General features: G+C 34.1%; 4 protein-coding genes across 11 annotated transcripts; all 4 read right to left on the bottom strand.

Annotated features, from left to right (window-relative positions):
* Nucleotides 1-865: 865 nt before the first annotated feature.
* On the bottom strand, nucleotides 866-2680 carry LOC108764979 (uncharacterized). The gene is made up of 6 exons (XM_018513428.1): nucleotides 2499-2680; nucleotides 2211-2376; nucleotides 1833-2095; nucleotides 1490-1725; nucleotides 1106-1410; nucleotides 866-955 (listed from the first exon to the last, which is right to left on the bottom strand). The coding sequence occupies exons 1-6, from the start codon at nucleotides 2651-2653 to the stop codon at nucleotides 866-868; spliced, it is 1215 nt and encodes a 404-aa protein (XP_018368930.1). The 5' UTR covers nucleotides 2654-2680.
* Nucleotides 2681-3667: 987 nt separating this feature from the next.
* LOC108765029 (uncharacterized) lies at nucleotides 3668-7956 on the bottom strand. 4 transcript variants are annotated; one of them, XM_018513496.1, is made up of 4 exons: nucleotides 7878-7956; nucleotides 6809-7121; nucleotides 5962-6163; nucleotides 3668-3867 (listed from the first exon to the last, which is right to left on the bottom strand). In XM_018513496.1, the coding sequence occupies exons 2-4, from the start codon at nucleotides 6990-6992 to the stop codon at nucleotides 3705-3707; spliced, it is 549 nt and encodes a 182-aa protein (XP_018368998.1). In that variant the 5' UTR covers nucleotides 6993-7121; nucleotides 7878-7956; the 3' UTR covers nucleotides 3668-3704. The 4 variants fall into 4 exon arrangements, with proteins under 4 accessions (XP_018368998.1, XP_018368999.1, XP_018368996.1 ...); XM_018513497.1 differs by having other exon boundaries at nucleotides 7859-7950; XM_018513494.1 differs by having other exon boundaries at nucleotides 7718-7950.
* Nucleotides 7957-10836: 2880 nt separating this feature from the next.
* geko (olfaction protein geko) lies at nucleotides 10837-17204 on the bottom strand. Of its 3 annotated transcripts, none has more exons than XM_018513446.1 (4): nucleotides 17133-17204; nucleotides 16214-16556; nucleotides 14924-15056; nucleotides 10837-11246 (listed from the first exon to the last, which is right to left on the bottom strand). In XM_018513446.1, exons 2-4 carry the CDS (start codon nucleotides 16419-16421, stop codon nucleotides 11075-11077), a joined length of 513 nt encoding a protein of 170 aa, XP_018368948.1. In that variant the 5' UTR covers nucleotides 16422-16556; nucleotides 17133-17204; the 3' UTR covers nucleotides 10837-11074. The 3 variants fall into 3 exon arrangements, with proteins under 3 accessions (XP_018368948.1, XP_018368947.1, XP_018368949.1); XM_018513445.1 differs by lacking the exon at nucleotides 17133-17204 and adding an exon at nucleotides 17029-17101; XM_018513447.1 differs by lacking the exon at nucleotides 17133-17204 and having other exon boundaries at nucleotides 16214-17012.
* Nucleotides 17205-19092: 1888 nt separating this feature from the next.
* LOC108765035 (uncharacterized) lies at nucleotides 19093-21520 on the bottom strand. Of its 3 annotated transcripts, none has more exons than XM_018513507.1 (9): nucleotides 21273-21520; nucleotides 21094-21183; nucleotides 20740-20802; nucleotides 20560-20625; nucleotides 20439-20480; nucleotides 20291-20362; nucleotides 20106-20215; nucleotides 19745-19932; nucleotides 19093-19342 (listed from the first exon to the last, which is right to left on the bottom strand). In XM_018513507.1, the coding sequence occupies exons 1-9, from the start codon at nucleotides 21354-21356 to the stop codon at nucleotides 19140-19142; spliced, it is 918 nt and encodes a 305-aa protein (XP_018369009.1). In that variant the 5' UTR covers nucleotides 21357-21520; the 3' UTR covers nucleotides 19093-19139. The 3 variants fall into 3 exon arrangements, with proteins under 3 accessions (XP_018369009.1, XP_018369010.1, XP_018369011.1); XM_018513509.1 differs by having other exon boundaries at nucleotides 19262-19342; nucleotides 20106-20204; XM_018513508.1 differs by lacking the exon at nucleotides 21273-21520 and having other exon boundaries at nucleotides 20740-20810; nucleotides 21094-21164.
* Between the last annotated feature and the right edge of the window lie 1204 nt (nucleotides 21521-22724).

A 22724-nucleotide genomic window follows, 5' to 3' on the forward strand; every position in this document is an offset into this window, starting at 1 on the left:
ACCTAAGCGGAGAATCTTCCGGTAAATATATTGTCTGAAACGGCATTTCATGAGTGAATGCCAAGAATAATTCATAATTCCGGAAATCATCTGTATTGTGTTTTCTACTCATAATTATTGCAATAGAAATTTCGTATAAATGCCGCAAGATGCGTGTGTTTTCCTTTTAATTTCAGACTACATAAAATCAATCACTAATAATTTTTGAAAATTTATTTTAACAGAATTTATTTTCATATATATAAAACTTTAATATATTTTATATTTAATTGAGCTATTAATTTTCAAATTATAGCTATTATATTTTCAAAAATCGTACTTTTAAAAAGATGTAAAATCATTCATTATGAGAAAAGGTGAAGCGGAATAAACCAAAGGATCCTTTGAGTTTGTGAGAATAAAATATGCTTTGCCGCATAGAATGGTAGAATAGTGTTTGCCTATCCAAATCAAAATTGCATTTCCAGCTGAATCTACAATTTCTGGTCTCTTGCTGACTATGCACATCGATAGTTTGATATAATGGATGAAAGGATTGAATAACTATATAATATTGAATAGATGAATACAACATAAAAAAAGAGTTGAATGACTTGTTCACTTTCTCGTCTATATATATATCTCGTCTATATATCCCATTACGAGCCATTTGGAGGTAGAATGTAAAATATAAATTTTATGAAATACATATTTGTTAGTGTTTACGGATATCAGTCGATATACAACAGTAGCAATAAAATTAACTTAATTAATCTTTTTTCGAATCATATATGTAACATCTCGATTAATTTATAAACAAAAATGTATAACAATTAATAGTCCTAAATATCTGAAAATTTATTTGTAACGAAAAAATTGAAGAATATTAATGTGGAAACCGAAATGTATTATGAGATATCGAGTCCGGAGATTCAGGAATAAAACGTAAAACGTGAACAACTTGAGCCTTCGATTCCTAGAAAATATTTTGTCATTTTATTAAGCATATAAAAATTATATGCTTATATCGCTTGCTATTTATTTTCATTATATTTTTGTCTTTTATTGTTCTACTTTCGTTATTTTTTCTAATTGTAAACATAATAAAGAGACATAATTTTATTACCTGAGGGAAAACTAGTGGAGAGTCTCGTGAAAATGTATTTACATCAAAGTCTCGTAAGTCTGACAGGGATTTAGAAATTCTATTTTTCAATGGGCGACCGCTCGATCCTTCATAATCTGGGAAAACCACTCGTCCCGAGTTTTCCAATGTATTTTCCCTCGGAAAGAAGCTTTTTCCGCGATTTTGGTTTGTCAAAACGGGGAAGTCGAACTTTAGCTTGCCCGTTCCAGTACGATCAGCTTCCGCTCTGGCGATATTCGGCGGCGGAGCGTTCCATCTTCTTTCTTCGCGAAGTTCCGAATTATCTGTTAAGAAATGAATGTGATATAACTCGTACAAAAGCATGAATTATAAATGTCACTTGCGACAAATCTACGGTACAACCTGTATCTTGCAAAGCGTAAGATGATTGAGAATATCTCTCGTGTCCGCCTCTGTTGAAGAACTGAAAGAATCCACCATTATGATTGTTCAGATAATGCAACAGTTTGTCGGGATTACGCGGACATCTCGGAAATGCGCGGTAACACATGGCTGGATTGCCGTTGCTGTTGTAACCCAAAACGGTGGCTCGAGCAAAACTTAGTATAGGAGATGCTTGTGCCAGTCCAGTGAGCCACCTGGTAATATAAAAAACCACGTAATCATTTACTATAATCAATTAATGGAATGACATCATATGTTATTATAAATTTTTTAATTTTGTGTTTTATAAAAAAATACGAACTGCGTAAAAATATTTCTTCCAGATTCTCCTAAATATTGCTCATTGTTCTCCGTTAATGCTTGCTTATATTCTCCCGGTGAGTTTCCACTCGCCACTTCACAGAGTATTCTCGGCACGCATTTCAGATCATCGTAGCGAGAGATTGATGACATAGCATTAAAGATATTTGCTCCAAGACTACCAAATTGATTGAGAGGATTGATCAGCGTATTTAATTGATAATTTCCAATATTAGAATCTAATGGGACATAATTGTTATATTCCTGTAAAGTATTTTAAAAAAATATTAATATACTGAAATATTTTTAATATATTAATAAAGAGAGATAAATTTTATATATTGTCGAAATATATTAAAAACATACAAGTTAAACCTACCGATGGAACTTGGACAATATTAAGTAAATTTGAGATTATATTTCCATAAGGAAATCCATAAGAATTTTCTTCGTAATCTGACGAATCCGTTTGACTTGCTCGTCCTACAATTAACGATTGATCTCTATTTTGAGCGAAAAGACCGATAGCGAGTTCATCCATGCATCTGTATGATTAATTGAACATAAATAATAATTAGATGACTTTTTATAATTGTTTTGATACAATTTTCGTTTAAATATTTTTTTCGATATATTCTACAAATAGAGAATATTGTGTTATACTTACCGTAATAAATCTGTTACATTGTAAATCTTCCGAGGAACATCAAAAATGCATTGAGTATTGTCAGATGATTCTTGGAAATATTGTGAGAAATGTTCGGCGTGAGCTTTGAAATATAAATACGAGAGGCACCAAACGAAGATAAATTTACTTATCATTTTGAAGTGTAACTGTAAACTATCCTTATTTTTAATAAATACAAATGTCTTTTGCTTGGTAGAAGATGTAAAATTTAGTAACTTCACGGATTTTTAGTGCACTGTTAAATATAATATATCCAACATTGAAACACTTTCACTCTAACATTCCATTATAAAATCACCGTAATATTAACGTTTCTTTGCAAATGGTACGAAGCGCTTTAATAAGAAACTTATTTATGTCTAATTATGTCACGAATTTTTATTTATTTCAATTTTTTATATGTATAACAACATAATTTAACTATTTCTTTCTTTTCTTAATGCAAACGATCGTCGCCTTTCTAGGTTTCGAACCAACTGAAACTTTCTTCGAAATCGATTCTCCGGTTAGCCGTTTGGCCAGAAAGACGTGGGTAGTAACTCGCCACTATAAGCAACTCTCACTCCATATGTGCGTTCCGAATCCGTGTGTGTACATCAATGGACATACTGCCAAAGAACACGAAATGGCACAATTTTCGTAATAACTCTTTGAAAATAAGAGGATTCATGTATGGTTCTTTAAATGTCAAATAATTTATTTTCACATAATAACAGTGAATCTTGCATGCAATGGTGTATTACGTGATGCTATACATTGATGGGAACTGTTTATGTCATGGACATACAGCGAATTGAAGAAACGCGAAAGAAAGAAATACGAAATCACACAAAGTGAAGCAAAAGACATGTTTGAGAAAATTTATAATTATGTAAATAAAATATAAAAATATTTATACCTTTGCTATATTACGTAATCATATGTTTCTCGTGACGGTTTTTTATGTATTTAATTTGCACTTCTTGTTAAAAACAAATTACGATCTATTTTAAAAGATCAACTAACTAATAATATTAGAAATAATAATTTAATAATAAAAAGAGGGACTATATCTTTCACACAATCAACGTAAACGATTACAATTATACAAATCCATGCATCGACATACAAAAAAAAATAACAGATTATAGTTTATTTTGAAATCGCGAATATTTAAAGTTTATGGCATCAAGATTTATGATTTAACTAAAAGATTCTAGTACTTCGCGTCTTATCGAACAAACTACTATCGCAGGCTCTGCCTCTCTTTGCCAATAAGTGACATAGCTTCGGACTGCCAATAATGTCGCCCATAAAGACGCTCAGCAAGTAATTCTCTTTCATCGAGTTGGACGATGACTTGTACTCCCTGCAAGATCATAATGACTCAAATTACTGATAATGTTACCTCTATACTGGCTACTGCATTATGTAAATGTATATTAGAAGAGAGATTCGAATAAAAACAAGAGAAGGGAGAAAAAATAGAAAGAGGAAAAAATATAAATACGATAAGAATACGATAAGAAATATAATATTTCTACGCCTAAGTTTATATACATATATATGTTCGTTACTGCGTCACATCGTTTATCAAACAGCCGATGTCTTATCACTTAGTCGTCATTATTTTTGTCTACGCAACATCACTATCTCTTCTAAATGGATTCCTAATTTCTAATGACCACTTTTCTTACAATCCTTTAATCTCCGATCGCTTTCCCCAAGACTAGTCGGAGAAGGCGTCCGGGACAATCTTTGTCCCTCATACATGGTCGGTTAAGTCCGTCTAGACGGTAATTGCTGCCAATCTCCAATTTATCTACTCTCCCTCTACTCCCACCGATCTCTCAGTCTCCCGCATCTTGAATATTCCTATCTACTACGTGAGGTGCTCGCAGGTTGCCGCAGGTGACGAAGAGGAAACCCAAGGTACGAAATGCGTCTTGGAGAGATGCATCGTTCGTCGACAGGCACGGCGACACGTGCTCGCTATCTCGAGTCGCTAGGCATTAGGAGGTCCGAGATAAGCCGACAGATCCTCAAACCTACAGATCCGGATACCAAGGCAGTCATAAAACACAGCCTACTTGGACATGCAGGCGAGGCACGAGAATGATCAGAAGAGAAGTCGATGAAGAAGGGTGACGATGAAGAGAGAGAAGCAGCTATCAGAATGCATTAGAGCGCCTGTGGAAGCACCATTAAAGGCTATCTGCTCCTGGCGTTACTTACAGCTGAATTTAGTGTAAGCTCCGTGAAGGCGGAGAATGTTGCACGGAGCGCGTAGACGGTAGCAGGGATTTCTATTATATCTCCCACGATTGCGTGAGGAACGAGGGCAGAAAGGAAGACAAACCTTCTGTCGCCATTAACGGAGAGCTCTGGATGCTCTCCTTTTAAGAATTTGTAGATCGTATCTTGATGTTATCGTCGCTACTATGATTTTACGACGCATTACGACACGTCTCGACCGCTTATTGATCGATTAAGCGTTATGTGTCATGCGTCTTCACAGACGGGGATTTAATTTTTTCTAATTAGAAAACTTTTTTTTTTCGACAATTTGACAAATGAAATATGATAAGATTGATTACAGAATGCATCTGCTTTAATATCTTACTAAAATATAAAATGATTGAACAATTTGCATTAACGTATTAACAATTTTAAAATTTTACTTTAAATAATTTCTCCGGAATTTTTCTTAAAAGAGAGCTAAATTTATTGAGAGACTGGTTTCGCACATATTAAAAAAAAAATCATTTTTTTATAATAGAAAACTATAATTTTTGCCTTTATTTCTATAATATTCGTTATTAATAATGCCATAGTCTTGCAAAAGTGAATAAGTATTTATTACATAAGTATCTATCGTACGAAATGTTATAGGGGAACCCAGAATCAACCCAGAACATGGGGTTAATTGTCACATTTTCGTAGCTTTATAATTAAATAATTAATTTTTTTAACATCTAAAAAATGTAGGTATATTATAACGTGTATAATATTTCAAAATCAAGCATTCACTTTTTTCTAAAAATCACTAATAAAAAACTGTGACAACCGGCCCCGGTCTCCCCTATAGCATTGCACAAGAGTGGCGCGGTGGTATTTCGTTACGTTGTTTTAAATTTGAATTTGTTAAAAGAAAAATCTCTACCTGATTGTATTTTCTAATTAAGGTAAAATGTTCATCCTTGAAACCTGGTTTCAAGACATAGATTCCTTCAACCGTGAACTTCAGAATCATGATTGCGTAATGCAATCATGAAAGAGCATATGTAACGATAGTGTGCTCCCTCGTCCTGAATAAGTCGAACGTATACGTCCTCAACTTTTTTTTCGAGTATTATAGTTTCTTTTTGATATTAGTCGAATATAAATCTTCAGTATATTACATATTTATTAAAATTATCAGATAAATTAAATAGCGGTTACAATATTGCAGTTTATATCGTACCTGAATACTTCGTTCCAATTAAGAACGCGTTCCCAACTTCTTCTTTGAAGAGATCGTTCTGCGTACTTGACACAAATTTTCTCGTAGATGCAAACGTTATTTCCGAGCTCAGCTACTAGCTTCTTTTCGACTTGGTTGACGTCTAAAATCTCTTCGTCGTGTATCAAAGGATGTGCTCGTTTCACTCGACTGACATAAGTATCTAAGAATTCAAAGAGAATACTTTTAAAAGGTTTTAAATTTACGAAGTAATGTAAAGACTTAATTTAGTTTATTGAAATTTAATAACTGCTCATCTATGAAGTTAAAAATTTTTGCTATTTTTTGCGCATATAATAAGTAACATAATTTTTTTAAACAATGATCTTAATTTGATGTTTTAATGCGTCTAATAATCATAAAGCATTTCAAATTTTGCCGTAGCAGCCTCGTTTTGTTCTAATTCTTGGCGTACGTATTCATTTAACGGTAAGCAACCTCGGTCAATTACTAAGTCATTATATGGCTTCGTGATCGGAGAGAGAAGTTGTAACAAGTGGAACACTTTCGTTTTCGCTGTTCGTCGATTTGAGTCACGTATCTCGTGAGCTAACCGCGGAAAAGGCAAATAACCTATGACATGTAATACTCTTGCTTTCACGCTCGGTGAGCCATTAATACTGGCAATATTTTTTACTAATCCTTATATTTCCTCTTTCGCCACTTCAATAATAATCTATTCGCGCTCTTGACGATCATTACAATAAAAAAATACGGTCATATAATATGTAATATATGAATATAGTATAATGCAATATGTGAATATAAGAATTACATTATTATAAAATATATTTTCTGTATGCATTACCTGGATTTAAAGCATAAGCGAGCTTCTTGAGGAAGTTGGCGATTCTTACACTTGCTATAATTACCGGAAAACCGATCAACTGCACCGGAAGTTCGAAAAGAGGTTCGTTTTGACCGGCCACTGTGACAAGTGTCAATACCAAGAAATAGCAACCAAAGCGCAAGAATGTCCGCGGCAATTGCATTATGTAGTAGAACTAAGACATTCGTTAATTATTGTAAAAAGTGTTGAAACCGACTCGACTGAAACGGACGTTGAGATTAACTTCCGCTATTGTGCGTGAGTATTTCTTCTTTCCGTCGTGCAGCTTTCTCTATTTCACACGAAAGAAAATACTTTATATTAGTGTACATATAAAGAAACAATCTTCCCGTTTATAATCAAAAGCGCATTACAATGTAATGTATAATTTACAAATATCTTCTTAATTAATTTTTTTAATTTATTTTTTTTTGTGATTATTACACACCCAGAGAAAAGGTTGCTTCGATTTAAAGAAATTTCGGTTAAATGAAAAAATTTCTTTGATTTGATTTTCTTTTGATTGTGAAAAAATTATGATTTGAACGTCATTTCTTAGATTTGAATATAATTTTTTTTAAATCAAATAAATTTTTAAAAATAATATTTAAATCAAAGAAATTTTTTCACAAATCAAAGAAATTTTTTTTTAACCGTAAGTAAAGAAACATTTCTTTAAATCGAAGCAATCTTGTGTCTGGGTGCAAAATTATAAACTAAAATAATAATGTAAGAAAAAGCATTTTGTACATGAATTACACTATGCGTTATGAAAATATTTCAATTAATCAAACCCTTCATTTTTTTCTTGAATAAAATTCTACATTTTCTACGTATTTATGAAACCTTAATCACGCACTTCACATAGTTCAAATCATTCAATCGCACTTTCGCGAATAGATCGACCGCTGTTATTTCAAAGCACCATAATTATGCAATTCATAATAGATGCGTATGCACTTCTACCGCGCCGATATCGATATGTTTTCCTGTTCAATCATGCAAACACGTATCATCTGAAACACGCACTTCAACTATGTCAACGTACCCGCGTGTGACTTTGGTGCACCGATCAAAAACTCACAGCCTACGAACCGGCGGCTACTTGCTGCTTTAGTAAAAACTTGTTGCTGAATGTTCCTCAGAACATGAGGCCGTTGCTCATGCCGACGAAGAGAAAGTGATTGCCCCTTCCCGTTGCCAAAGCCTTCGATCCAAGCTAGTTACATGTTACAACATTTGGTACATAATTTCGAGAATTTCCTCGCGTCAGATCATTGAGGACAAATTCTGCAAGCATAACTTTCGTAACTTGGTTCTTCCTAGCAAGGTCGATTTGCTGATGCAAGCATTGCGTGTTATATCTAAATTGAGCTGTGATGTACTTATTCTCTAAATCTGAATCAGTGGATAATCACTGATATTAATGTCAAGTATGCCATTGGTAATTAGTGAATGAAATGTGAGATCCCTAATCTAACTAAAATTTATTATGTAATTTAATTAATCTTGTTTTAGTGCATAAATTCAATGAATAATATTGGAAGATTGAAATTAACGTGCAAATATCAATATTTTACATAGTAAAGTAAAAGACTCTTGTAATGAAGCAAAGTTAATGTATCGACAGGGTAATGAGAGTCAAATAAATATATCTAATTAAAATTAAAAAGTTACATATATTAAAGAAAAAAAGAAACAATTATTTTACACTTTACAAATATTCAGAATAAAATCTTCCCATTACAAAAATTCATATTACAAAAATTCGTATAACATGTTTCAGCTACGAGATTGAACCATCCTCAGATGTATGTAAATTATTAATTCTTTAAAGAATAACGTAAAACTTATAATCTTCAGTGAAAAATTATAAGTGAAAAAAGTCAGAAGATGTTGAGAGTCTAAATTAGTATTTTAGTTATATAATGCTCAAACATTCTTTCTTTTTTAGTTGAACTTTATTGATTATCCAGTGCCAAGTATGTCACTGGGTAATTAGTGACTATCCATTGATTCAGATTTAGAGAGTAGATATTTTCTGGCAAATTAATATCACATATTTAAGTTAAACTTCGAGAGGGCATTTTCTCGTATCGCTAACGTTAATTTTTCGCAAACGATTTTTCAAAATTCTTAACAAGATGTCAATTTGAAGTAGGACAACATTTTTCGAAACTTCATGATATTTTATAATTGAAAAACTTTTGGCGTTCTCGAACAAGTATATCAAAAAAGTATATCGAAAAAAATTCTTTCTCTCTCATTATATAATAATCATATAAAATTATTCAAATAATTTAAAGGATATTACAACACGCAGCATATACAAAGCGAAATCCATTTTTATTACAAGATATGAACGTTTTATTACAAGATATGAACGTCAAAAATTTTAATAATACAACATACAGATTATACGTATAGATTATAAGTTGTTCAACTTATTGCTTAATGATTAACGTTTTGCTTTCTTTTCCTGGCTGTATTGTCTTATCTTTAAATATCAAAACTTCATAAACTCAATTACGTGTGCAGTGCATAATACAAGCGTTACGTGATAGAACGTAATACAGATCAAGTATTCAAGGAATTTTTAGCGATTACAACAGCCTATCGATATCTTAATAGAGTGAATTAATAATTAATCTCATTTACTAGTCATCTGTTATTTTTAGAAAAATCGATAAAGTTTTCTGACCTCATCTCTTTGTGGCTGTATTATGTATAATGATAAAGGAGCTGGAAATTGCAGCTGGAAATCGCACGTGGTTTGGCATCGATGCAAGAAACGTCGATAAACTCCAACGACGATATCGTGCGATAATTTTTGCGAGGATTCCGAATGTGTCGCTGGCTGTTTCGGAGGGCAGTGGGGACGGTTAGTGGCGCGGTTTCATTGGTATTACATCCCGTTTGTCCTCGCGTATCGCTCCAGCTCTAACTGCTCTAACCGAGACTCTTGGCACGATCTCGTTTACGATCGCACGGTTCGTTGGGAAATGTCCACTCGGGACGAGTTGGCATCGGGCTTAAGTCGATAAAGACGCCGACGATTATTCTAATAATTTTCGCGCGTTTCCCCGCTGGGTTCCGGATTATATCTGGGGATGGCAGCGCTTTTGTATTAAAATAGGAGAAAGAATAGGGTATAGAGCGGAGATCGGGAATGCTGATAATTTGGCAAAGCGTCACCATGGGACTTCCTACGGAAATGCACGATTTCGGGATCGTATGCATACAATGAACTTATGGCAGACTGGGAGAATATTTCGCAATAAAAAAAAGAACGTTCTGAATATTCTCTGCATTTTTGCTGTTTCTCATTGAAATATGATAATATTCTGGCGCAGGCATAGAAATAAATATAAAGCTTGGAAGTGCAAGTATAAAATTAAAGAATTTTTTTTATATACATGTATTATATAAAAATAATATTTATGAAATATAAAATAAAATTTAAAGTTATTTATTACATTAAAATTACATAGAGTATAGGAACATTTTGTAACCATAAAACGAAATATTCGATGTTTTCAAGTTACAATTTATTTTTTTTTTTTTCGTTATTAAAATATATACAGAAATAGAAAGTTATAAAATAAGCGATTATGCGTACGCGTTATACAGGTTTCTCAAAATATAAAATTTAAAAATAAATTTTACAAGGCACAGTGTATCAAAAGTGAGTGAAAGTAGCGACACGTATAAGCAAGACATAAGTACCTACTTATTAACAAATAAATAAACAGTAACATTGAGTACAAATACATTCATACGAATGCATGTATCATCTTTTAAATTTACAAGTAAATTATTATACATCAAATAATTATAGAGATTGACAGAATAATTTTCTAAAATTAATGGAAAGAACTGAATATTAATTCTAAAATTAATTTCTAAAATTAATGGAAAGAACTCAATATTAATTCAGATACTTTTCTGTAATTTTAACAATCTACGATGTGAATTTACGAGCTAAAATTTTTATTTTACAATCTAACCGAGATTTCGAAATGTCACAGAATATTGTCATTTTTTTCTCTCTCTCAGTAATTAACATTATTATCACGAAAACTTGAGTATCGTTTACATGTTGCATCGCCAGAAACGCGATTTATCATTGTGCAAATTGTATTCTTATGATGTTAATACTCCTGAGTGCGAACAAAAACGAAGTATCCACAATATCACAGGTTTAATTAAATCGTCGATTTCGACAGTGACGGTGATCATGGTTCCTTAGCGTAGACGAATCTTCTTCATTATGTTCAGAACTCTAATACCCGGCAACGGACATGTCGGATAAAAATTATGACAACCTTGGCCTTCTATACCGGAAATCAGTTGACCCATGTGAGCCGCGAAGTGATATCTCGATGGTACTTCCGCCATTGTGCTCAGACTTGTATCTCTGAAAGTAACAGTGAAGTTTTTATTAGCGTAATCAGTTTCCCGCGTCGCGAGATGCAATTATTTTCGCGTTGTGGTATGATAATCAGTCCATTTATCGTAAAATCGATTTTTGCATACCAATCAAAAGTTTAAGATTCATTTATTTTTATATTTTTATATAAGTGTGGCTACATGAATATGTGGCGTATAATAAATAAAATACGTTTTAAATATCGTGACAATAAAAATTCTCCATCTGGCAAAGTGCTACAAAACTGAATCGAATATCGAAACAGTTGACCGTGTGAAACTGGTTTAGCCGCATAAGAACTAGCACAAGGCAATTCACCTTTTACTTTCGATATCGACATCAACCATGACTATAAACGTATTAATACAAAGTCCAGTTGTACCCAGCAAAAACGAGGATATATTATCGGATCCTTTCTCTACTTCCTTTCTCTACTTCAATATACCCGCATTTGCATTTTCAGATAAGTTGAAAGAGAACAAGTTTCGTCATCTCTTTTAGAACAAAATTATGTTGAAAATATCCCGTGATAATATTCTACTTTAAACAAGTTTGCAATACATCGATTTCTCTCATTCTTTCTTTAGTTGAAAGAATAATTTAGAAACGTTTGTAGAAAGCATTATTGAAGTAAACTATTACCGGAATACAAACAGCAAGGCAAATCGCTTTCTTCCGGATTTTTTCGCGAAGATTCTCACGTACGTTACTTTACAAATGCAAATCTATTCCCTCGGATTTCCGTGAGAACTAAAATCGACGTCGATTGCCGACGATTTTTGCCTCAAAAACCATCCGGATCTCGTCAAAAGCGAACGGATACCGCGCTGAATTCTTCGAGAAATCGTTCGACCTGTCGGAAGAGCAAAAGCGCGGCAGTTTCGTCACGCATGGCTCCCGCAGAAGACGTCTTCCTCCATCGGGAAAGAGAAAGAAAGCTCTTCCCCTCTTTACGATTCCCAGCTTCGAAGGGGCGCCAGGATATAACGAATAAACGCAAAACGGCTTTTTAGCCTCTCCATCTTGATCGGTTTAACCCGAAGCGATCCACGCCGATAAAAATCGGGATGCGTCAGAATGGACTGGCGTTTACGCAGGCATAAAAGTAAATATAAAGCTTGGATCCTTCCGGGACATTAACTGCGGCGCAAGAATCCTTCCTAGGGCGATCTTCTTTCGCTCGAGGATGTCCACTTTCACGCAGAAAAGACAATGAAGACGTGCGAAAGATAACGCGCGCCTGTATTTACTCTATCTACGACTTGTAATTGTACTTGAAGTTATATTTGAAAACTTTTCGGGAAGTTTTAATACAGTATTTTCCACAGTCGCGTCCCTTCCATGTGGCCTCTATTTTATAAACACTTCTGCCTTCAATTTAATATATTATAAAAACTACGGAATTTTTACCTTATCACAAATACACTTTTAATGAATGTGCAATGTAATGTAAAGAAATATTGTTTTTTTAAACGAAAACAAAAATGCACTATACGTCGGGACAATGCTGTCGTTTTGGTTCATTATACTTTCTAATGGAACTCGCTTTTCTGCGTCGATTCATTTTACTGTTCGTCGACGTCGTTTTCGTTTAACACGTGGAAATGAACGACCGTAATAAATATGAGACTTTTATTTGAGCTCGTTTTAATATCCTTGAAATTCGATTTACGATATATTGTATAAACGTTCCTTTAATTTTTGTTATTTAATCATATTACGATAATTACTTTACTCGTTTATTATTCGCGAATTATCATTTCTATAATAGATTTTTAAATATAATATAATTTTAGAACAAATATTGTTAGAGAAAAGAGATAATAAAATACATAAATGTTCTAATTTCTAGTTATTAACATAAGAAATGAAAAGCTAAGATATTAAATAAAAAGTACTATCTTGTAGGAAGACAAACCATTACATATTAATTTGTTCTTATTGCGTGTAAAAAATATGTTAAGTAAAATATGTACATAGGATTTGTACTTCATTCATGAATAATACGAGAAATTTATATTTTTTTTGAAAATGAAAATAATTCTGTATATAACTTACGGCGAGCATGACATGATCGAGCGTTCTTTTAATCAGAAGCTATGAATTAATTACCGAAATTGTAAGTAACTCATTGCTTTCTATCAGCTTGCGCCATTTGCCGATGAAATGTTTACAGAAGTAAGCCAGAGTTCCGGGAAGGCCGAATGGCAGATGCAAAATGCTATGTATGCCGTGTCGCGGAGAAAGTATACAGATTGGATAATGAAAAGGAAAGTATTCGTCGAGGTTACGACGAGGTGCGGCAAACGTGCGCGTTTTCGGATGATACTTACATAAGAGACGGCTAACTTTCGCGGTAGCTTTCATCAGTTGGCCACTTTCCAAACTACATGCGACACAATCATTAATTCGCGATAATATCCACGGATTAGGATACTATAATTCTTAAAGACAAATTGAAATCAATATGTAATCGTTAAAGAAATATTAAATAATACATTTTGCAGACACTATTTCGTTACGAAATTTGGTTACGAAAATTATATATTTAGAACGCGCGTTGTGATTTTCAAAATAACCGATTAGTTATGTTAAAGGCTAGATTATCAAGGCGCTAATTTGGAAAGAATGCCTCCTTCTCTCCGTTTTTGATATACCAACGTTCTAACGAATACGTGTTCGCGTGGTGAGGATCAACACTCACGAATGTATATTAATACATTCATGTTGGAAATGTCTGTGCATCGAGTCCACCGCAATGATACATTCCACACTGTGCAAATATGGGGATTTAAAAGCGGATAGATGCCGCATTTCCCGATTTTCCAGCAGAGTCCGTTTTAACGTAACGTTGCTTTTAATCAGAACGTAAAACAGCACGAATTCACGGTATAATTCTTTGCATTATCCGCATAACACAGTGGATACGTATATACGTGGGACCTAGCTGCATTTTACATCCGATCGTAAATGAAAATTGCAAAATACGCAGAGTGTGCACGCCGCGCGCCATTGTCCCGGTATCCAATTTTCCCGGGCGAGCAAGCGTTTCTCGTTGGACATTTCCTACAGTCGCCTACGTCGTCGTTTTCCAAAACGTTCTGTATATAATTGTGATGCACACGTGATTATTATTAGCTTTTAGCTCCGCTGAAAATTGCAAAATTTCTCGACACATCCATTCATCATTGATGGACAGTCATCGGTTTGCGCTTTTGAATAAGAAACGCAGCCATTCGTATTCGCGTAAAATTACGTTCTTAGCAATTTTCCTCGTGTCATTATTTGCGTGACCAGAGAGAAATATGTTTTTTTTTTTTTTTCGTATTTTTTACGATAGCGCCTGCATTTCAGGGTCGACGGACCCTGAGTCGTTTAGTTGCAATGCCGATCGAAAGTTGTGAAAGTAAGAACATTGAGTGCAAGAGCCTCAATGAAAGTAGATTCTCACTTTGTTGTATCAAATAAATTGAGCAGCATACCAACTATCACTATCAGATTCTTCCCTAATTAATTTTGATAAAAATCAGACTTTAATCAAAAATAAATCTTTGCTATTTAATGACAAGTTCGTTATTTATTAATCTAATAAGCCACTTTCTCTTCCCGTAATACAAATAGAAATAAAGAAATAGATCTAGATGTACGTAAAAGTAGTTGCATACCTTATAAGATTTAAAAGAGATCGCTCCATTTCACTTAGTTGGTCTTGGTGAACAGACTTGGTGAGTTCGCATATTAGCTTCGGCAAGCAGGCAGTTTTGATCGTTGTCATCATCTTTGCACGGCGTAGGGCAACTGCACAAAAATCGGAATCATATTGTCAATTATGCCGAGGCACATGCAATATCATTCTGAATGATGGGACGATTAATGGATCACAAATATTATTCCGAATGACAACGCATATTTGAATAAATGACCGGCTTTGTTTAATCTCACTATAAGTAAGTGACAAGTTAAAAGTCAAGAACACGGGTCGAAAATTTCTAAAGATCTGGGACGTGACAAGGACACTTTTACTTTCAGAAACAAAAGTATTCTCGTTATGTTCCAGAACTTTAGAAACTTAATTAGAGTATACAAATACATTAGTAACGTTAGCTATTCTATTTTTTTTTCTATTTTATAAGTATATCACTTTCCTTGGATTTATTCGTCGAAGTCTATATCAAGATTGATAGTATATCATTATAATTTCCGCTATATTTTTTCTGATATTAAAAAATAATATTAATTTGTTGTTAGAAAATATTTAGAAATAATTAAGCGATACAGAAAATATAAATACATAAAATCATTGATATATCATAAATGTGTTACAATTAAATTTTTATAATTAAATATTATCGTACATGACGCTCGCTAATTATACCGTTAATCTATAAATATTTAAAAACATACTACACGCATTCACTCTATAATCGGATTGAAACTCATTTTCTCGTAGACTACTTTCCAACAGCATTTTCTCGACCGAGAACTGGTTATGCTCGTAGCAAGATTTCGATAAGCTGCAAGACAAATGAGACATACATACATTCTTAATTGAGGGGATTTCGATAACGTTGTCAAATAATTAAAACAGACGAGTGCGCGACTAATTAGTCAATTCGCAGAGTAACAATTAGCTCCACGCGAACTAACAAGCGCAACTCGATGAATAATGGTATGACGACATATACGTGCGTGTAGATTTCGCATGTATTTTTATGCAATAGCAATTGTAAAGGGAAAATGCTAAGCAGTTTGTACGCAAGGATATCTTACACAAAGTATAAAATTACAGCTTGGAGAGAGAGATGGGATATCATCGTGTTGCTGCCAAAGTAAATATGTTTTACGTTGTAGAAAGAAAAGATTATATTATATTAAATTTTGTGTTTCGCGTAACGCATTTGTGGAAAAGTATCATGTTACATCGTGTATCATTTACACGATAGCCTCATTCTTACCGTTATTCCTATCGATGTCTTTTTTCGCGACAACAGGTATCTTATCATGGGGAGGCCCTTTGAGCTGAGCCTCGGGTTCTCTCATAGCATCAGTTATGTTCCTCTCCGTTGCGTTACCGAAAATTGAAGCGATCAATGCGCTATAATCGCCGGCGAAAACCAGAAACATGCCCAAAAATATTACTAACCGCAACGTACTGGCATCCATGTCGATTTTTTTCAATAAGGCGAACGTTACGGCAGACTAGAGATGATTCTAATTTATTGTCAATCCTCTGGCAGTCTTATCAGACACAAAGTCTGATGTAATAATGTACGAATCCACTGAGGTAGAGAATTACATCTGAAAGAAGTATCAAATATCGAGCACAGTTGATTAATTAAAGACTAATTAAATTTGCATACGTAAATGCACGAATAGAAAAATCTATTTTTGTTTTCTTTCCTACGTTTGTATACACATATATATGTGTGTGTGTGTGCTTTTGTGTGTGTGCGTAATAACGTATAAAATGAAAGCGACATGATTATATCGAAATCCATTTGATTATTCCAGATTATTCCAATTCCTTATTCGTTGCATGTATTATCAGAGAACATGATATCCATCGCAACTGTGAAATTATGTATCTAATGATGTAAATGTGCAGTAAACGTCGATTCGTGGCGATGACTCTGCCACTTTCGACGATCACGTATTATTACGTAAATGTGCAATCGATCGCGCTCCGTGGCTCCGGGAGCGGTAAGTTTGCCTTAACCTGAATTTTCGAAGGTATGCAATTTCTTATACGCGAGAGCGTCCAAACAAATACCTGTCCCTGGACCCGCGATCGATGCAATCGACCAGACGGCTGTGAACCGGTCACAGCTCTCTCTCTCTCTCTCTCCCTCTCGAAAGAAAAGAAAAGACTCTCACTTTCCGACAACTTCCACTTTCTTCAAGACTCACTGCAGCAATAAAGTTAAATCCTCTTACGATGTCCGTCTTACTTTCATCCAAAGCGACAAAGCTCGTTCTCAAGAGCCGCGACCGCTTCGAGCGCGACGTCGACAACTCCTTTGTATCGTCGAATACACTTCTAGCGCACGGAAGCGTCTCGGAAACGACCGGCGAAATCGTAACGGGAATTCTCCTTCTATTCCCTTATCCTGAGAAATACGGTGCAAACGACGCGAGACCTCTCTCAGTGAACTGTAACACTGTCGTGGAGCGGGAGTGGCGCTGGAACTCACTTCCGAAGTGGCTCGCATTTGCGAATAACGTTGTCGATTATAATTCGCGCGCACAACGAGGTATTCCCATACCTTGCGAACGCGAACGATGCGATTTGCCCGTTAAATCGCACGCCGACGTGTGCGAAATTTCGGAAAGCAATTAACCGAGGAGCGAACGATCAATCCCCAAACGTCGACGTCGAAAATCACGCGCGTGTTCCAGCTCGCTCGCTAAATCAAATCACGCGTAAATCGAAATTCACCGATCGTAACTCAGTATCGCGTGCTGGTTCTGCGATTGTATATGTTGCGTGGCTGCAACAAATTTCTCTGTCTCTCCATTACGCACAATCGAAGGGTTCACCGTGAAAAATATCCAGATGAAATGCTGGACGTCGAATATCACTGTGTCACCAGGAGACGTTTGTGCGAGACCCAAACAAGCTTACAATAACATTCCGAAAATAGTAGAATGAAACATAGAATTTGCAAACGTGTCACTACGTGTTGCTACCGATATATCACCAAACGTGCACTTTGAAGTGACAGCTGCCGTCTCGAACGAGGAGAGAAATACGGACAGCGCTACTGCGAACCGTCGAAGTCGCGGAATAACTGTGAATGACTCGAAACCACGGCGGCGAACCTAACGAGTCGTCAGTGAAAGTTGGCCGATCGCTCGCAAGTCCATGCATTTCGATCGCTCGCAGTTCTGTGGCTCGAACAAGGCGGACCGCATGAGAAAATGCGCTGTTTTTAGTGTACTGGCAATTGTATTCCGTAGGAAGTATCATCTCGTAATATATTTAAACATAAATTTCGAGAAAAAGGAGTATCTTGTGTCGTGTGACTCTGAAAGAAGACTGTTTCCGAAGAAACGAATAAAAATTAGTTACAGATTAAATAAAAATTTTATTACTACTATTTTAGAGTGAAAAATAAATCTAAAATGAAAAAATACATATAAAATGCACATTCAGAAACAGTAGCTTTTAATTGATACGAAAATTAATTTTTTATTAATTTTAAAAGTGGAAAATAATTATTTTCCTTTCACCGTAATCTTGACAAAACATAATGGTCTCGCGATATCCGCGCTACATTTCGAAAATGATACCGTGTGAAAATACTTGGGAATAGAAAGAATAAATAGAACGATAGTATCCATAGCAGAAAGATGATGACATAAGTGGATAATTAATAGGTGAAGCGGATTGTTACATCAAAAGATTGTATGTATTGTAGCAAGAGTACTTTCCAATTGCACGTTGATTTTAACATGCATAGATCTAATTAAATACTTTCGTCCTTAAATGAAAGCGTACGATCTGATAAGCTTGACAGTAGTTTAGCAAACAGACAAGATAATTTATAAGGACTATTCTATAGCTTTTCGGTTTTTATTATCTAAATACTTTTAAATCTCGGAAATTTTCCAAATTTTGTAATTATGTGGCATAGACAATCTACTAAAGGAAATTAAAATACGCATAATAAGATTACATATTTATTAAGTGATTATTACAATTTTATTTATAATTTTATAGTCATAATAATGTACAATATTATAAGAATAAATATTAAAGTATTAAAATTACATAATTTATAGTATAGTGTCATTAATGACGGTTTAAAAGCAAAAATAAAAATGTCAAGTAAAATTACGGAATTTGTCTTTGAGTCACTGATGTATTCAAATATTCTATTTTTACGGATGTCCACGGAGGAAGATAGTAGCCAATCCTAATAGTGATTTAGTAAAAGGTGTAACATTTTTTAAAGAATCCTTATGAACCTTACGCATGTTGCAACACGAAGAGCGTCTCGAGTGCGTCTTTGTGCATAGCCATTTAGGATGTCTTTTTCGATCACCATCATGGTAATTGTATCGCGAAAGAAATTTATTGGTAGCTATAAAATAGAAATTGTGAAATTAAGTCGATTTAAAAATATATTTCGAAAATCTGCAGAAATTTTACTTTATAATGCAATTAAAAAAAATTTAAGCTAGAAGAATGAGATGTGAAAATCTAAAATCTTGTATATGAAACGATGTATATAAAAGAAACAGATGATAACACTAGTATTCAGTTCTCATGCGGAAAACACAATGTATTAAAAATTGTAATTGCAGATACTTGAGTTCTAGGTCTACACATTCCGAATTTCATAAATTAACATAAATATATACGTTTTTTTCGCACACTTCTCTATTTTCATAATTTTTTATAGGCAAGACAATAATCACACAAATAGTTTATTCATAAATATCTGAAGATTATGAACATTATTATAGTGTAATTAACGTCTTACGATATTGATTAACAGATTCGGAAGAAGCTTCTGCAGAGGCGCTGTTATTTGAATCCGATTTTTGACGGCGGAGTCGCAGGTGCAGTTGCAGACGACGCTCTCCGCCCAGGCGGTCTACTGACAAAGATCCCATACTTCCGAGGCGGAGGTTCCGGTGGTACAGATGGTGGAAATGACGGTTCGAGAATCTTAAATTAATATTAACAAATAGTAAAAATAACAAATATTAAATATTCGTAATATTTTTTAGCAATCACAATTATTAATTTCTTTTATTAATATTTCCACTTAATATTGTGTTCTTTTTTATTATTCTTTAATGTCCTAAAATATGTTCATGACAACTAATAATTTAATTTACCTTGAACTTCTCAAATGGACTCGTGGCTCCTTTGAATTCTTTTGGACATTCACCTTCGATAGCGTTGGCTGAACTAAGTAATTTGTCCGGGTATTTGTACTAAAAACCATCTACGATTTAATAACAATTACTGAAGCTGGTAAAAACGATTAACAGCAGATTAGACATCGAAAGACGACCATTACTTTTTCAACAACTTTTTCCAATCCAGTAATTTTATTGGATGTTGTAATTAATTCTGTGCTAATCCTGTTCATCTGAATAATAATTCGATAGTTATGATTAAACATTAAAAATTTTTTTCATGCATACACGATTCATTTTTAAACTTACTTCGTCTTCTAAGTGTTTCGTAGTCTCTTTTTGCTCATCTGTCTATAAAGTAAATGCATTTAATTACATATAGATATGATCACAAAAATAAAAAATAAAAAAACATTGAATTAGTGCTAACCGTTTTTACGATTGCGTCCTCGAATTCCGCCTTCTTGTTTTTTAACAAAACCAATCTGTCTAATTTCTAAAAAGAATTCTTGATAAAAAGGATGCATAAATATGACATTAATTATAACTATGTAGAAGGAAAATCGATCTTGAATGAGTAATCAAATTTTATAAATAAAATAGAACTGACCGTCTTGTTCTCTGCAACCGTTGTTGACATCTCCCGATTTGATCTTTCAATTCGCTTTATTATCTTGAAAACAATTATATAAAAAATATATCAAAATTAATTAGAAGTTTAAAAAGAATCAGAACATTATTTCTTTTATACAAAATATATGTATATATTAACTTCGAGTTACTTACACACACAATAGTTTTTAAATTTATTTTAAATACGTATAATTAATTAATATTTATAGGGTGAGTAAAAAGTATGGAAAAGTAAGATATCTTGAAAACAAGATATTTGAGAAGAATGTATATTAACTATGTATCTTATTTCTTGCCTTTGTAATCATAATTTATTATGCGGACTACTTACGTTATTAGCATACCATAGTGCTATGTAGAACAAAATATACATCAAGATACATACGTAAAAGTTATCCAAAACGTATGCTCGTATAAACGACTGCAAATATAAATAGTGATAGAAAAAAATGTCAAAAGCAATTATCATGATAAAATTATTTAATTTTAACACTGATTTAAGGAGGTTACCTGACGATCATAAATATCAATAAGCTTCAAAATTGGATGTGATCTCGATAGTTGGGAGAAATAGCACGATCTTTGCGAGAACATTCTCGAGAGCGCAATCCATTAGCAAAATAAAAAGTTACAAAAAATCAGAGAAACTCGAGCACGCCAACAAACGTGGAAATCGAGCGATAAGACGTGGAACGAGAATTTCCGGACGATTTGACAGCATCGTGTGAACGTGTCTCATTTATATCCGCCATTCGAGTAATTCGTTAATAGTGGAATGTCGCAGAAAGCTGTGCCAAACTTCGTGGAACAAAACGCTCTTCATCAAAAACTTTATTAACAAATACTGGCACGATGAGCACTTTTTAATAAGAATCGCTTAAATTTTTACTTTATTATTATAGAAAATTATACTAATAAAGCTACCATTCTAAAACATTCTCAATTTAAATCTTTTGACACTTTGCATTTAAAGGCTTTCAAATTGCGATATTTTATGCATTAATATCGTAGCTTCTGAAAAGCTTCCTTATCGGGATATTATCTCCCCCGCGTGGACTCGTATAATAACACCTCGCGGGATCGCGATAATGTAATCTCCTTCATATAAACATAATTAAGGCGCGAAAGCGCATGTTGAAGCAGGTGACTTCATATAGCCGCAGAGGTTTATCGATTGCAGAGGTTGCAACACGAGTGGTACGAATAATTTCCGCGATAAGAGAGAGTAATTTCGATAAGTGATAGGAAGCGCGACAGCGCAGAGAACGCATAGGGGTCATAATTATCCTTATCATTGTCATAATCCGCTATTATTATAAGTATTACATTCTCGAACTGTCCCTAATGCTTATCATACTTAAATACATATAACAACTTGAAATGCAATCTATAATCTGTTTTTTTTTTGTACAATGCAACTCACAATACTCATTTATGAGAATTGTAAGTATTATGCGAGCAGCTCACTGCAGTTTTGTTGTAAACGACGAGCTTTATAATTTTACGAACCGAAATTTCAAACATCATCATTAAAACGTGCTATTCCGCGGCTTCAACTCGTCAAGGATCCGCGAGATAATAGCATAGATATTAAATCCAACTTTACACTATATGCAGGCACTTTCGTCATCCCGATTTGATACTGACATTTAAAATGTATATTTAACGAAAACTTAAAACAAAACCAAGAGTAACTATCCCGTAACTATTGAAAAGCGGCAGGAATCAAAGTCGAGAGGAAGAAAAATCTAAACTGTTAAATAAACACTCGTTGAAAGTTGCGTTCGCCACATTCGAGTGCTCTCTCTCGCCTCCATCCTGCCCTCCGCTCAAAGCAAATTATGAACTAATCCACGAGGGATCGTTTGCTTTTTGCGTCAAGCACCGAGTCGGCTCCATCGACATCCTCCGATTAAATACACAAGGATTATCACATGAAAGGCATATAGGCCGCTCGGCATG

Source organism: Trachymyrmex cornetzi, unplaced genomic scaffold (genome assembly GCF_001594075.2).
Source record: "Trachymyrmex cornetzi isolate Tcor2-1 unplaced genomic scaffold, Tcor1.1 scaffold47, whole genome shotgun sequence".
NCBI classification, from domain to species: domain Eukaryota; kingdom Metazoa; phylum Arthropoda; class Insecta; order Hymenoptera; family Formicidae; genus Trachymyrmex; species Trachymyrmex cornetzi.